This window comes from Anas acuta, chromosome 1, assembly GCF_963932015.1.
Source record: "Anas acuta chromosome 1, bAnaAcu1.1, whole genome shotgun sequence".
NCBI lineage: Eukaryota > Metazoa > Chordata > Aves > Anseriformes > Anatidae > Anas > Anas acuta.
Genome location: NC_088979.1, coordinates 148,297,851 through 148,315,176, shown reverse-complemented (window position 1 = coordinate 148,315,176; position 17,326 = coordinate 148,297,851). Strand labels below are relative to the sequence as shown.

General features: G+C 40.0%; 1 protein-coding gene across 1 annotated transcript in view; it reads right to left on the bottom strand.

The window, feature by feature from the left end:
• Window positions 1-17,326, bottom strand: part of POLR3B (RNA polymerase III subunit B) — a 72,092-nt gene that overhangs the window by 3,549 nt on the left and 51,217 nt on the right. Inside the window, exons 24-27 of the mRNA XM_068664578.1 lie at window positions 9,675-9,778; window positions 8,627-8,793; window positions 6,865-6,978; window positions 1,650-1,823 (exon numbers count right to left, since the gene is read on the bottom strand). Of these exons, the coding sequence (XP_068520679.1) occupies window positions 1,650-1,823; window positions 6,865-6,978; window positions 8,627-8,793; window positions 9,675-9,778 (559 nt within the window). The remainder of the gene's footprint in view (window positions 1-1,649; window positions 1,824-6,864; window positions 6,979-8,626; window positions 8,794-9,674; window positions 9,779-17,326) is intronic.

Below are 17,326 nucleotides of genomic sequence, written 5' to 3'. Positions count from 1 at the left end.
ACATCAGACCTAGATTGCAAGAATATCTCACTCTGAGAGAGCAGTTTCTTCCACTGTTATCTTAAGAAGTTATTAAACTTTGTTACAAACTTCAAAACAGGACTAACAACACCTTTGACTAACAATACCTTAAAAATAAAATGTAACTATTTCTGTTTAAATTCCCAATTTTCTTCAAGGTGCCTTCATTTCATCTGGTCTCTGAAAATCTTCAAGGCCTGTTCTAAAAGCCAAGATCTTGTAAGAAAAACTGAGCTACATTTGCATGACAGTTTTTTTTAAGGCAGTGCTGCACACAGAAGTGGTCATTTGTTTGACTTATGGCATGCCCTTCAACTTCCCTCAACTGATTCTTGTGCTGCTGCAGTAGCTCTAAAAGTCCTGGATCAGAAAGAGGGCTCACTTGTTACACACTGTGGACACACTGAAGAAAAACAAGTGCATAAAAATATTTCTTGCACAAAAACCAGAAGGATATTGTCCAACTAAATATCGCCAACCATGTACAGAGTAGGCTTTGTTTCTCCTCTGGATTTCACGTTTGCCTACCTCTGCCTGCATTTCTACTCCGTAAGCAAACAAGCATGGTGTTTTCTTTCTGGCCAGAAACACTTTAGAAGGAAGATTTGACCAAGGCAAGAAAGGATAGTTGTCACTTCTACATCTATAAACTCAAAACATACCTTCTTACTTGCCTACTTCATTATATCACAGGAAAAAAAAAAAATCACTCTCCAAGAACCAAAGTAAATAAAGCCCATTATCCTGCCTCCCCTACCTGATATTGATATCCAAGATGCTGCAAGTTTCCAATAATGTTATTCTGGTATTTAGAAATTAGTTTCCCTCTTCTTCCCCCAACATAAATACTGAAGTAACTTGAACACAGGCTGTTATTGTCCTCCCTTTGTCACGGGACTCCTGATTACCTGCTTTCACAGAGCTTGCCCCACTTTAATTCAGGTCTGGGCATCTCTTACCACTGGCACAGCTGGGCAACACCGAGAAGGTTACATGTCCCAGCTGTTCAACACCTCATTTTGCAGAGGTTACACCCCTTCTGAACTGCTGGTGGAGCAGTTGGCACCAGAACTACTTAACTGGGCCCTGAGAAATCACTGTGGTGACCGGAGCAGTTCAGGTGGACACAACTCACCCTGCTGGGCGCAGGTTAGGGAGTACTAACTACAAGCAGCACCAGCAATCTGCTCCAGGAGTTTGTTAATCTGCTGCAGAGGTGGGAAGGAGGGCAGCAAACAGAGTGAAGGTAACCTTCCCCGCAAGCACAGATGGCTGTTGAAGAGAATACCAGTGCTCCACAACAAGAGAGACCCCTATCCCATTGATGACAAGCTCACTTTTGTCCTAAATTCAATCAGACCAGAAAAAAGAACTGTTTCCTGTCATCGATTCTCCAAATACCGTTCTGCATTTTGACATTAGTCTGGATTAAGGATGCATGAGGTTGTTAACCAGTACGTGTGAGCACTTTAAAAGCACGAAGAGCTATCACCAAGGGCAAAGTTCTGTTACAGAGAGGTGTGTTGAGGGCTTTCTTGAAAGTGTGAACACACATGAAGCACGACATATGCATGAAGCGAGGAATGGACACCATGATTTACAAAGGGCACTGCAGTTAGACAACTTACCAGCCAGAGTATCCCAGCAGGCCACATTGCCCACAGACATCCACTTCGAAGGCATCACTTGAAATCATCAGTCTCTCCAGTAAGAGCATGCTGGCTCCATAACCTATCAAACAATCCCGTTCCATCTCTCCCAGACGTAAACCACCATCACGGGATCGACCTTCAGTGGGTTGCCTTTGAAAGAAATATTTGAAAAACACGGTAAGTATTCAGAACACACATTCTGTCACTCAACCAAATTTTTTTTTTTGGTTGGTCAGAACTTTCAATGTTCGTTTGTTACACTGAATTTTAGTCCAGCATTAGTTCTACTCTCACATGCCAACACGATGCAGTAGTATGTAGGTTGCAAATATTAGCGTGTACTATGAAGCAAAGACAATATAAAATTCTTGAAGCACTAATATATTGCATACATTTTATTAAAATACTTCAATCTTAGTATGTCCCCTGAAGCATGACAGCAAAGAGATGGAATTAAAATTGTTATTGGCAATCATAAGAGGCTTCACCAGTCAGCGAAACCCAACATCCGTGTGCTGTTCCTAGTAGTTGGACCAGTGTAAATCATACAAAATATACAATGACAGATCTGGACCATAACTTTTGGAGTACATACAGTTTATGTTACTACAACCTACCAAATTTGTTAAACATAACACATAGACTGAAAATAATTTTTTTCCAACATACTGCAAACTCAGAGAAAAAGATTCATAAAAGCCTGCAACATCTAACAATTCTTTGTAACAACAACAACAAAAAGCTAATTACCAGTCCCAACTGATCTTCCAAAGATGGCAGTTGTATTTGTTTTTTAGGGGAAGTAAGTTTCCTTTCCTCTGACCACAGTGGAACTTTAAAACTAATCTGCTTGTAATTCAAATCATCCTTTTCATGCATGTAACCTTCCATTTTTCCCCACCGCTGGGTGACTGGATAGAAGTTGTTTACATCCTGATTAAACTCCCTAACCCCCCCTCCCGACTCGGGTGATGGCAGCATCGCTGTTTAGATGCTGTTTTAAAGGACTAACCCTGTGGTGAATGCAGTTTTCTCTTGGGAAGTGCTCAGAGGCAGACTTTGAAAGCAGTCGAGGTGTCCAAAGGCACAGACATTTGCTGCAGTGTTAGAGTGCCTGAGTTTCTCCTGCCAGCTGACTTCTACAGTAAGAGTTATACACATACCATCAAAATTTTCATCAGGTGCTGTTCCACAGGATAAAATGCCAACAGAGCTTTATAAATGTGACCCCTCCAATAAAGTCACAATCCAATTAAGGGACGATAAAACCTCTCGAGAAACTATAGGGTCTTGATTCCAGCCCTTTAAGAGTTGATAATGCTATGGGGTCTTCCAACAGATACAGGGTGAAGATTTTTAGGGCAGCTGAAATCCCATTAAAACACACACATGCAAACAAAAAATCCAACTTGAATCTTAAGCTCTTGAAGTGTTTAAGTCCCACTCAATGACTCAATGTCAAAATTATCTCAAAAAAAAAAAACAAACAAAAAAACCTCCCCCAAAAGTAGTTTTCTAAAGTACCCAAAATTCCAATATTGAGATTGGGCCTTTGAGAAGAGTCCATCTTAGGTTCCGTTAGTCTATTGGACTTTTCTTCCCACTCACTTAAGTTTGAAAATTCCTCACACCAAAGGTTGTTTAAAATGTTAAAACAGTATTTGTAAAGCAGTTGTGTTTCCCCTTCCCCTCTACACACGTACACTGCAGCTGTTGCCCTGGGCAACTGCTTCCATTCTTTATTCTGAATATAACATTCTGAAGACAAAGCAGACTCTTGAAGATAAGACTGGGAATATCATAAAAAATGATATTTTTCATATTAAAAAAAAAATAAAAAGATCCTAAAACTACAAAATCCTAAGTAAAATGAACTGATTCCTTAAATAAATAATAAAAAAAATCAGGTGAATTGGTCTTCATAGTATTTAACCGTTCCATTTAGAAAAACCATAAAACAATTAACTTCAGTGTTTTTAAGCACATTAAGGATTTATTGGTGCTAATTCTGTATTTTGTGGAAGAGCAGTGGGTTCATCTTTATGGCCCTCTTCCTTGTTTCGTTGGCCAGTGGAGGGAAATGTAGTCTGCCCCCATGAATAAGAAGAGCACGCCTTGTAGGTCTCAGCAGAACTCCTTTGTGCTTGTTGTAGAAAATCAAACATGGTAATTGTCAGAGAGGCTGATGTCCAAAAGTGGGATACTACCTAGAAAAACACTGCCCAACAAGAGGAGGGAATACCACGCTCCCACAGCCCCGCAGAGGAACCCTGACCAGTAGGACCACATCACTGCCTCGCAGCACAACAGGAACTGGCTTATCTGGTAAGTTCAAAGGAAATGCAGGTGGCAGCTCTGACAATGTCCATCAAGACAACTATGCCTGGAGAAGGCTTATATTGATCAGAAAATTGAAAGCAGTTTATCTGGTAAAGTGATTTTGAAGGACTGGCCATTGCCATATACAGAACTAAGTTTTAAATTCACTTTTAACTACACCTGGGAAAAAATTAAGCCTTGCATTTCATTTAGCAAACACCAATTCAGAGGGCAGCATCTTGGCATTTTTTGACTGTGTTGACAGAGTGCTGCAATTCTACTAAGTCTTGTTTTAATCAGAGCAATATTCAGAATGAGTGATGTTCAAGGAACTCAGGTCTTCTGCCTTATTCCAGACAGAAAATACAGCTCTGCTACACTCAATATGTAATGAAATGCATTTCAAGACAACGAATGCCAAATTCCATGTTGGAAAATGTTGCAGGACTACTTTTAAAAGCAAAAAAAAAACACCAACCAAACAAAAACAACGTTAGAGGCAATCTACTCTCCAGGAAGTGGAATGGATGATAAAACAATAGTGAATATGAAAGCTGGCAGAGCAGACTCTCTCAGCAGAGGCGATGGCAATAACAAAAGTTTAATTAGTTGAGGAGAAAAAAGAAAATTCCTAAAAGACTAGTCAAGAGGCAGTATAAATTGGACATCCACTAGCTTTCCTCAAAGTCAAATAAAGAGCTTTAGCTACATAGTACGATGCTACTGACTCGAACAAAGAATTCTAAGAAAGCAAGGGGTGGGGGAAAATCATAGCACACCACCTTCATCTCTACATGCAAGTATTACCTTGACTTGGGATTTAGGTTTCATTTAAAGTCAGTATCTTTAAACAGCTGAGAAGCTGGGGCCACAATATGAAAGCTGATCAAGGGATTTGAGTCAGCTAGGAGCTCCAATAAAACAACTGTGTGCACTGTTAGCTGAGACGGTGAGTTTTTATTTTCAGAGGAAGGGCCAATACCATGACTAAAGCATCTAAGGACAGAAAATGGGGCAGACAGCCCTGTCGTTAGGAATGTCACTTAGGTTCATATTGGCAAGCAGCTGCGACAGGGGAATGATGGTTGTGCTATACCTGCTCTTATTAATGTGGTTGGTGGAAAGTTTAGACAAGAATTAAAAGCTTTTTGTGACTTCTTTCCTGTTTAAATCATTGGTTTTACTTCTGTGGGAAATGTGTGATAGCAGAGATGATCTCTGGCGGTCCCTTCCAAGCTCAACCATTCTGTGATTGTGTGACTTTGTCCCAGAGTAAGCATGAGGTTGGAGAGCCTAAAGGCATAGGAAATACACAACAAAAATCAAGAAAGATACTTCTTTATCAGCTACAGCAGAGAGCTGCATCTCCACTCTCTAATAACACATCCGGTGGAAGCTACGCCTGTTAAGAGGACTGACTTGCTGGCGTGGTGTGAAGGCAAGCAGGGTAAGAGAACTGCATCTGGGCACCAAGAGGCATAAAAAATAAATTAAGAATTAAAGAAAAGGCTATAAATCATGCTTGTTACAGGGAAGCCTTAAAGCAAGACAGACATGACTTTGTGCTTACATCTCAAACACAGTACAAAAGGGACTGATCATAAATTTACAGGATTTACAACTCAAAAAGAAGAGTACCGCCATGGAACTGGTGAGGTATGTGTACTTGGTGTACATGACGGTCCAGAAAGATTGGCAAAGGAGATTTAGAATAGTCTTAGCTAGAATATTCGAGACTGCCCAGCAATTAGCTGTCTGGCAAGATTTAGCCAATAGCCCTACTGTGATGGAGAGAGGTGAACGAAGCCATCCACTAGAAGCCTCCTCAAAGCAAAGACTGTGCCACTGAACTATTTCTTGTGAGCCAGGAATGTGAGCAATTTAGAACATGAGTGCAGGCAGCCTTAGAGCTAAAGAGCCAAAAAGCTGGCCTGCCTTTAAGAGAAATGGTAAGTTACACCAATGAAAGCAGGATGCTTCAAATTCCCCAAAGCTGCAGACAGAGTAAGCCCACCTCTGGGGGCTTATATTATGTATTACCCAGAGTACATCTGCTTGACCTCAAAATTTACACAAGAGGACATTGACGTGGTCATCAACCTTTTTGTTAGAGAGAAAACCAAGTTCAGGCTTAGTGCAATCATCACGACTCCAAAGGAACTGAGGATATGTTTAAACTGGGCAAATAAAAATGCAGATTTATTGTTGGTGTCTCTGTAAATTTTGCAATTTATTAGTGTGAAAGTGCTTTCCTTCTTCACAGTATTATATTAGAATTGCGGACCAGCACACACAACTCTAAATTAAGTCTTAGAGTTAAATGGAAATTTTGCAAGGCAAAGTGCAGTGTACCAGGGACACACATTATGCTAATGCCTGTTTGGGCTGCACTAGGGCCAATGCTTTGCCTTGACAGGTAGGGGTATGGGGCACATCGGTATTAACCTGCTCACTACTGAAGGATGTTGAAATAGTAAAACTAATTTCTTCCTTCTACTCATACCTGATTTTGTAAAAGTACAGCTGTTAAAAGAAAAGAAAGTCCTCCTAAAATACCTATGATATGAACAATCTGACAGGACAGGGCTAGAACGTGCTCTGTGAATCAGCAGACAGTATTTTTTTTTACCAACTGCTAACAGGAGTTGGAGAAGCAAAATCAGTTTTGTACCACAATGAGCAGACTGGCTATTCAAAACAACCGTCTACCACAGTCAGCTGTGAGAACTTTTACGCGGTAACAAGGTATTAACAGGTAATAGCATTTTTTTCAAGTATCAGGAGGTAAACAAACTTTGTTTTGCATCCATCAGTCAGCGGGGCACACTTCTGATTGTACACTAAGAATTCCCCACTTTGCCTGTAACCATACCTGGTGAGCACCGCTCTGGGTCCTCGAGCTCTTGCGTGCATTTTATCCAACACCATGTGCTTTAGTTTCTGGTAATACACGGGGCCAAAATAGATATATGCTTCCAACGGTTCCCTGAAGGAAAAAAAAAAAAAAGAAAAAAAAAAGAAAAAAGAAAAAAAAAAGAACACAAAAGATAACATTCACAGTTAGCACACATTTACCCCAAGAGAGAGACAAGAGTGCCCAGGCTGGCACTGGGGACTGAGATGAGCAGGGTAAAAGGACTCTTCAGAACTGCATTTAAGCACTTGTGTCAACTTGGGAACATCTGTAAGCAGCACAGAGGGTGTTACTCATTTCAGTGAGCTGGATTAATGGCTAAAGACTTCTGTCATCCCAACCGTAAGAGCAGCATCAGCATCTGAAGATCAGAAAGCAACAGCTGAAAGCACTCAGTCACTTCCCAGCTACCACCTTCAGCACTCCCTAAGAACAACTAGATTTAACAGAGAAACTCAGCACTGCCACTGATTTATTTTTAGAAATATACATGTATGTGCAATGTAAAAACAAGCAGGAGACAACCTCCCATTCAGGCATTACTGATATGATGCAGTGCTATTCCAAAAGCTGCGCACCTAGACAAATAATAAAATATAATTAGACATTTGGAATTTGCACACATATTTGGAACTTCCATGCATATTTGCCTTCAAATTTCATAAAAAATAGATGAAGTAGGTGAAATTTGCCTGGAAGAATACAAGTATCTAAAGCAAATCTCTAAATAAAGTAGTACAAAGTTAAAGTTCGGGGCAAGGGATTTTTACAGCAAGATTTTATTCTCCCCAGGAAACAAGATTAGACAGATTTGTTTAACAATGTTCACAATATATTAACAAAAAACATTTCGAATGCTGCAATATGTCATAAAGAATTTATGGAATATGGAGTGGGTAAAGTGAATAAAATCTGTCTGAAACAAAAGGCAAACATATGGAATAAGTTGGTAAGAAAAACTAAAATAAAACAAAACAACAGAAAACCCAACAACTTACAACAGAGAGCAAAACTTACTCCTTGTGAAGAAGGGGACTGGGAGAATAATAAAAATAGCAGGAAGGTAGGATTAAGATGCATTTTGGAAGGGCAGGCATGTGGAGCCATATGGCCTTTTCCTGTTCCTAAACTATCTTACGTTCTTTGAACTCTGTGTCTCAGAAGCTGGTCTGATCAGCACAGCAGGAAGTTTGCAGATTAGAGTATTATGCCAGACTGAATCATTGTGTAATCGAAAGAGGGAAAAAAAAAAAAAAAGAAAAAAGAGCACACACAAAATATTCCCAAGGAACAGACACCTGCTTCCAAATCCATATTTTACAGTACTATTGAAGACAATATGAAAATGCTAATCTGATTCTGAGCATATATGAGAATTGCTGCCAACAAAACTTGAAATTTCTTTCAAACTCTCAGAAGGAAAACCTTGATTTTACTTTTCTTGTCATGCAGAAGAAGTTGGGAGATTTTCATGTCTACTACAATGGCCATTCACGTTAGAGCCATGCAAATACTAATAATTCTTACAGTGTGGAACCACAGAACGCTTTTAAGAAAAAAGAAGTGCCCCATTCTTCAGCCTCTTGCCTCCATCTCACAGAGCGGTTTGTCAATAACAGAAAGTTCCTGAGCTCCGAGACATAAGCAGCTTTTTCAGATGTGCCTCAACAGGATTTCCCCACTCCCCTGAAACATCTAAATCTATGCAGCAGATTCTTACCCGGTGATACCAGATGTTACGTAGTCCTTCCCTAGGTAGTTATAACCATGGCGAATAAGATCTTCACACACATCCTTAACTTTACTGCCTCCAAAAGCTGTTCCATAGTGAAACCTGCCATCGAGCACCCCAGCCTTTCCAGCCAGGAGTTCAATTAACTTTCCTACCTGTGCAAGGAAAAGCAGAGTTAACAGCGGGCTCTCCAGTACGGGCCAGAACATCTCTGGGTCAGTCACAGCATTGGTTAGCCAGACAAAGAATCTCAGATGGCAACCTGGGTTACTGCACACAATTAAAAGAGTGGAAGAAACCCAAGGAGGCCAGGAACTATGCCTGTGTGAAGGGGTGAAAAACAGATAGGGTGTGGGATCCCTTGAAGGTCCAGAGTCAGGCAGCCCCATTTTTTCCACTTGTCTGAAAAGTGAGCGTGGTCCAACATGGCTTTCTGCACTGGGAGACAGCCACAGAGGTTAACACACTAGAGTGCAGCAGGGGAAACAGAAGAAGCTAACAAAGACAAAAAGACCAGAGGCTGTACCAAGTGATCATGGAGGTCCCATATAAAAAGCCAGGCTGTAATTTATCTAGCGCGGCTCGGCAACACAGGTACGAGCCTTGCATGAATTCCAGGGAGGCATGTGTAATGTAAGGAGTTATATAGGTCGGGAACTATGACTGAGACTCCTCTCCACTCTTCCCCTCCCAGTCTGCCCCTAGTGGGCATAGCCAACTGGGAAGGAGAGCAAGAAATTTTCAAAGGGAAAAGGCAGAACTGAGGTACCTGGTTGCTCTTCTATTAGCTCGATGGTGAACAAAATGAGGATGATGCACAAAACAGCCCACATCCCTACTTTTTTACAGCAGGATGTTTCAAAATATGCCAAACAGATGGCTGACTACTCATAAGAGAGCAAGCACGTGGCACGGTGACTGCAGAATATTCTCAGTGTGACCGCGTGGTTCAAATTTTTTGCTTCTTCTGGCTAATCCACTTCACTTTCTTTATTGGGGAACACTGCCTCCTGAATCACACAACACAGCCACTAACCGTCATACGCGATGGGAAGCCGTGAGGGTTCATTATGATATCTGGACAGATCCCTGTATCGCAGAACGGCATGTCCTCCTGAGGAACAATCAGTCCGCACACCCCTGCAGAAGAGAGAACATTTCAATTCACAAACAGCAAACCACCAGCAGGGCTGACGCTCATCACCAGATTTTTCTTTAGTGTTTTCCTCCTCCTCTCTTTCTCATGGATCACTTTTTACCCAGATTCATTACCATGACCAGTGCTCGCAACCTGCAGGCTAGAAGAGAGCCCTTGTGACAGGACTGGCGAAATTAGCATACCCTTACATAATGCTCCCAGTGATTTGTGAGCTAGCAAATTAGGGAAGAAAGCTTTAGATACAGTTTTCAGAGGCAACCAGAAACTTCTGACCAATCAGTCTGGAATATCTCAAAGGAGACACAGTTTTTAGAGCTGATACTGTAATTTCTTGGGGGTGGGGAAAAAGAAAGAAAGCAGGTCTCTATTTTCTCTATCATCAATTCAGAATCTCTTTAACGTACTCTTTATTAATACTTAATCTCTTTATTAATACTTAACATAAACAAATGAAGTCAGGTTTTGACAGCAACTGAGGGGAGATTAGGAGAAAATACTAAAAATGAGAACAAAAGGATGTTTTTTCAGGTAGCATTCATTTGCTGAGCAAAGACTGCTCTCAATAAATTACCAAGTACAGTCCACTCCTCAGACTGCTTGTGTTTTGTCAGTCAACGAACAAAAATTGTACCTTTTGGAAAAAAAAAATCAAAAAGTTTTTTTCAATCTCACCAGATTACTGGAAGCAAAACAAACAAACAAAAAGCCAAACTCTAAAGCTACTTGTGCCACGTTAAACAGAAGCACAAAAACTCGTTTCAAATAGTCTATCATACATGGCAAAATTTTCCTTTCTCCCCCTTACAACTGTGAATTCTGCAGATTAAAATACTGCAGCTCGAAATGACCGAGAGATCTAACACACAAATTCAGGTGCTAAAATGCAGCTGCTTAAGCCTGCGCTCCTTTGAAGCACAGCTACTGTTTCAGCTGGACAATTTCTTCCAGAAGCCCTCGGAACTGAAAAAGCCTGCAAGCTATTTGAGATCAGCCTGCTGCAACTGCCAGAGCACGTTTTGGGAACAGCCTTGGAGTGGAGGGGGCTCCTGAATGACTGAGGGTGCGGGTTACATCCCTAAAAAGGCATCCCCCAAGCAGCCACTTCACAGGGGGATATTGGCGTCTGCTCAGGAGGGAGCTCCTCTTCCACTGTCCAAGCAAGACAGGGATAGGTGTACGGGACAGTAGTTAATAGAATGAGAATGGTAAGCATGGGGGAAGGGGGTAGGGAAAAAAAAAAGAAAAAAAAAAAAGGAGCGGAGTGTCTGGGCGTGGGGGTCATATTTAGTTTTTGAACCTATTGAAATTAATTTTCATTGTTCCATTATGATAAATCAATAACATCCTTTTATCCCTCCCCATCAAGCAGCAATCATTTGCTGAAAATGAGAAAAAAACAAACAAACAAAAAAACACCATCTCCTGTGTACACAGGTTTTTTTATCCTAAAATTATATGCATAAATACTTTGTTATGTAGATATTATGGCACGTATATTGTGCCTTATTCCAATTTACTTCTAAGAAAGCATTAGGATGCATCTGGACTTCAGGGCACCTGTAAGCCAAAAATTAAATCTTAGCTAACTTAAAATTACTTTAGGCTCTGAAAACCTTTTATATGCCAAGCCGGTTCCCATAGCAGACAGCCACTGTGTTGTTTGTTTTGTGTGAAAGTGAATGATAAAAGATCCATGAAATCGACACAGAAAGGCAGAACAGCAGAAAGAACTGAGGGCTCTCCATCATAGCGGCTTCTACCCTCCGCTGACTTGTATAACAATGGGACCTACACACCCAACTGCAGATCTAACACAGCTGTGCATTTCATTAGATGAAGAGCACTAGTGACACAAGTAAATAATTAACTTATTCTGGTCCGCTGACTGTGGTTATGAGACCAGTCATAGCTGACAGATTTTAATACAAGTTAACACAAAGACAGCATAATGAGCTTAGAAGTTAAAAACAAAATATTTAGACAGAACCCAGCAATGTGAAGCTTGCTAGGCCATTTATAAGTTTCTATTTTAGCAAGAAAAAAAAAAAAAGAAAGAAAAAACGAGAAAGCTGTAAAACCTCAATTCTAAGCTTCTGTATTTTAAGAAGGTGCTGAATTTAGGTAACAGAGCTCTATACAGCACGTCCATCTGTATTTAGGGAACGGGACAGAGAGCAGATTCCTCTCCTCCATATTTTAAGAAAGTTCATTCTTTACAAGAAAGAACTTTACAAGAAAAAATGAACTTTCTCATAGAGAGCTACTTAAAAAGCCGGACACCCTTCCTGCACACAACATGACTTCTAAAAGCAAGTAACTGCAACTTGCTTCAATGTGTAAATTTGATTTCCTTTTGCAGTCACTTTCCTTCAGAAGCTCTTCAGAGATTAGCTAATGCTTGTGAGTCTGCTCTGGAAGCTCCCGAATTTGCCACTTTTTTTCATCCCCGATTGTTGAGCCAGGGTTTGCAGCAGGGCAGTAAAAGGCCAGCCTGCCGGTTCTGCATTGCTGAGCAGCTGCAAAAAAAAGTGATCAAGTGAATTAATCCGTTATAAGTGGAATTATCACTTGGAACTGGCCAATAAAACAGTAAAGGAGAAAAGAAGAGGCAGGATTTAAGACAGCCTCCAGTTCCAAATGTTGCCTTGTGCAAGTATGAACTGTATTTCACTGAGCTGCCCGATATTCCCCATATAATACCCATAGGCAGGACACAAACTAGTAAGAAACTTTGCTGCTCTGTGGCTCTTCCTACAGGTTTTTAAGATTTCCTGATTGTTACCCACTTAGATACCATATACAAATTGTTCCCCAGCTTTCACACAAGACATACAAAATAATTAATTTGGTTGCATTTCTTCTCCTCCCCCTGCACACATTTTTACGTGCTGCACCCAGAATTCAGCAATACGGCTGTAGACTAAATGCTGCATGATGATGGGCCAGAATCCGCTCTCACCCATACAGTCTGAAGTTTTTGTTGAGGACCAAAATCAAACATTGACGACCAGAAAAGGCTGCAATGACTTTTCTAGATAAAACAAAGTGCAAAGACTCTTTTTTTTTTTTTAGCTTGGACTAAGTAAGTATCCAGCAGCTTGCTACCTCTCATGCCTTCTCAATTGAAGAACAAATGGAATTTAGAAAAAAAGACACCGTGTATCAATTTCATAATGTCACCTTAGAGGGAACATCAGTGACAATGCTGGCAAGTTCTTTTAAGATAGCCCTCTCTATCAAAAAAATAACCCCCAAAGCCATGGTTCAATAAACACGGCAGTTCATTGCAAGGATAACAGTTTAAATTAGAATAAACTTAAATTAGATGTCCACAATGGTTTAATGTGCAAGTATCAAACAGACATGGGCAGTGTTTTTCTGCTGCTATTGAATGGCAGCCAGTTAGTGCCAGCCCTCTGACCAGGCACGATGGCTCTGTCCTCACAGCTATCTGCACCAGCACCTCAACACCCGCTCACCTCCACGAGGCCCTAAAGGAACACCAGGGTCCCCTCACCCCTTCACTTTGGTCCTTTAAGGGTTTCTTTTGCTAATCAGGAGAAATTCACGTTTCCAGAATGCGTGCCCTTTATACGGTTGCCTTTACGGTTTGCTGACAAACACGACCCCAGACAGACTTGTAAAACAGCACGGAGGGGGCCGGGGGGCGGCGGGGAGGGGGCAGGGAGAAAACAACACTATGGGAAAGTTTTTCACCAGCTATGGTAAGATGCCTTCTATACGCACACATGCCAAATGAAAAAAAATAATCAAATAAGTCAAAACAAGCTAATATAGAAAACTAATTACTACCAGCAGGAGGGACATTAGAGAGCAAAGGAGACCAAGTGAATAGAAGCAGCAGTAATACGGGTTCCTATCAGCAAGACAAAAAGCAGCACATTACCAAACGTCCCTGTTTGTTTATTCTAATGATAGAGTGGTAAAAGAGTGAAAACTAACTCAAAGGTGTCTGTTTTGGATTTACCAGAGTCAGTAGAATTTGGAAATACTCCTGAAAAATAAGCCGACATCACACGATGAAGAAGAGGTGCAGCACCCTGTACCGCAGGCAAGTAACAAGCTGATTGTCGAATATTAATAAGGTTAAACAAAAAATGTAGATCTGCTTCGAAACTCTCTAATTGCATGCTGCGTTGGCTAAGTAAGCATAAAACAACTTCAGAAGAAAAAAGTGCTGCATCACATAAGCTTTGTTCAATATTGAATCATTCACTGATCTATCATATCACTTGCTACATCCCATTTGACATAAGAGGTAAAGAACAGAATTAAAATTAACAGATAAATAATGCATAAGTAAACTTGATTAGTTTTCTTATTAAAAACATCACTCTAAATGAGAGGAGGTGCTAGAAGACAATACAGTTTGTACACTGCTTTCCCATGAGCTGCTGAATGGTCTGATGTGATAAATTTGCATAGTCTGAAGCACACAAAGAGCTGATTAATTGAAACCCTTACAATGCTTCTGGAAGCAGCTATTGTAAAACAATAACCATAGGAACTTTACAAAATACACATGGCTGAATGAGTCAAGAGCTTAATAAAATGTGTGTTCAGGATACACTATTTGGAAACAGAATTAGAGATTTTTATTCTGTGCCATAAAATGCTAAATCACCCTAATTTCAGAGGTTCAGTTGAGGATTTACTGAAAAGGTCAGAAGGTTACCTGTTTGCTGCTTGAGATAAAGAAAAAAAAAAGCTGTCATCTTCTTCTTAAGACAGCACACTGAGCAGCAGTTTTGTTAAAAATAAATGGAAAATCTGTATGAGAAGTTTTAATGACATTCTGGCATCTCATTTCCTCATATTCAACTTTTGAAGATGAAAATACGGTGAGAAATTCCTACCTTTCCTGATGCCTAATCAATACTAATCATCTCGCATTCCTGCAGTCAATAACAGCAAATTCTTTTTAATATCGCTTCAACCATTTAATGCCTACAAACCCACCGATGTTTTACTAGAGATAAAGCACCAGGGCTGACTTGGAAGGTGGGAGAATGACACAAGTAACAATTTAAAACGAACATCTTAGTTTACATGCTCTGCTTACGTGCACTGTACAAGTGCCACGGAAAGGACAAAGTTGTTCTCAACTACAAATTCAGGCAAGCAGGAGGCAGATGCTCAAACTAGCAAAATTATAGAAAGTGAGATCAGACTTCAGTAGAGAAACGGTATTGTAATGAAGTTTATGTCGTTGACAATGCTGTGAATGGATTTTGTTTTGACACTAGAGAACGTGGTTCATTTAGGAAAACAAAGACCATCTTTCATGAATTTAAACTCGCTTCCTTGTCTTTAGAGTTGTTTAAGTGCAGATACTTCAGAAAGGTTTAATCCTTTATCTTAGATCTTCAGCTATTAAAAAGCTTCTGTTTGCCAGTTCAAACAATCTCTTGCTTAAATACAGTTTTTCCACTCCTCAGGAATACTGTTCAGTATTGCTGCTTAGTTCTGTGATCTACAGGACCTTTGTTGGAGGTGTTAATCCTTTTTCACATGAGAGACTGAGAAATGTTCTTTCAGAGAAGTGATATATTGCTTTTTTTCACATCAAAGGAGCCCAACTTTTTCCTCATTGTGACTTGTAGCAAAGCAAGAGGAAATCTGGAAATATAATAATTTAGTTTGTATGGAACTCAGATGAGGCTTCTTTGGCTTAGCAATCCTTTAGCCTTCTGTGCTTTGAAAAGTGAATTTACTTGATGAATGCGAGATTAAAAAAAAAAAACAAAATAACAAACCAAAAAAGTTTCTTTATCCTTCTAGAAAATATATGATGCAATATAGTTAAAACAAAGACCAGCTTAAGATACATCCTCTCTGGTAGGTATACGTTGGTTCCTGAGACATTAGAAGCTTAAGGGCTTTATAGACTAAAGGCACAGTCCCAATCCCAGAGATCTTACTGCAGCATCCTGGTTGAAGATGAATATTGAGATAGAGCAAAACATCTGCTGGTGAGTCTCAGGACACAATGTGATGGCCTAACTTTCCTCCTCACCATGTGCTTTGTCAACAGGTCTTGAACTGAAGGCTTTAGAGGCAGTTTGGAAGAAGTGTACTTAAAACATGGACTTGCATGAAAAGAGGGTGCAGTGGACAGGCCAGGAAGTGGTGACCCTTGCTGATATGGTGTTGACACGGGAGAGGGCACAAATAAGGTAGCAAATACAGATGCAGTGGCATAGATCTAAATTATTACAGAGGCCTTCAAAATCTACATGCATATGTAGCGAAAGGCTCTTCTGTAACAAAAGGCTAAAGCTGGTTTGTGAGATTTAATCTGTTGTATCCCAGCCACTTTCTGATTCTGTTACTCCACTTCCTTCTGCCCCAGTCACACAGTGTACCTTTAGAATACAAATCAATTTGGAATAGGTGAAAAAGCCCATGAAAAGAACTTGAGAACTGTGGTTCGTGCAACCTTATATATTGCACATATTTAATTGCTTTAAAACTATCCTATTTCATTAAATCAAATCTTATCTTCACACGTTCCTTCTAAAAAATAAAATTACTTCACAGAAAAGATTGACAACACAGGAAGGAGAGAAATATGCTTGCTTTCCTTCTTACTAAATCAAGGTACTTGTTAGTTTAAGCTCATCATAGGTTTAAATGGCTCTGTGAAAGGCTTAAAGCTAACATTCACAAATTAGACTTGAAGTGGTAATTAACTGCATTCGGAAGATGAGAGAATTCAAGGCTAATTAAAAATTCTCTCAATAGAAAATATTAAACTGTTAGTATTATGACTTGTGTCACATTTGCCTATGTTCTTCAGATACAACTGATCCTTCACTGATTTGGTGTGAGAGAAAGATGATCCTAGTTATATTTTTAAATAGCTAACAAATGAAATTTTCCCTTTCCTTTTGATGGCTTTTGTCCAGTTCTATCATTGCCTGCAATCAACATTAATGGCAGTATCCAGTTCTCCACTGTACGCTGAAGTTGCATAACTCTAACCTCCAGCATTGTCAGTATTTTTTTCTTGGTATCTAACATATTTATCTGCTCCCCTAAGCACATTTCTCCTTTCTGTTATTCTTTGTAACATCTATACTTATGATGTACGACAAGACAATGAACTGAAAGGTCTGCTACCAGTATAGGTATGGACTCTAGAAGGATGTAATAATTTTGAATAGGTCTCTCCCCTGATCACAAGAGATTATTAGAGATGGATGTACTGGACAGCTAATAAACACACCTGCAAAATATGTAACACAACTGTTGCAACTGTCCCACTCTTACCCCCCAAAAAAACAAGCTGAAAGGGTCATGTGGGATTCTGAATAACTGATGTTGTTGGCTTATTACCATCATAGGTCCAAAGCACAAATGCACGGGACATCAGCCATTCTAATCTGATACAATGCCAAGCAAAATTGTGGGTGCTCTCAAAGCTCCCTACAGCATTTAGGATGTTGTTTTTCATTATCATGGGACTTCCACAGGTATTTTATTTTGGGAAAAAAAAAAGAAGTTAT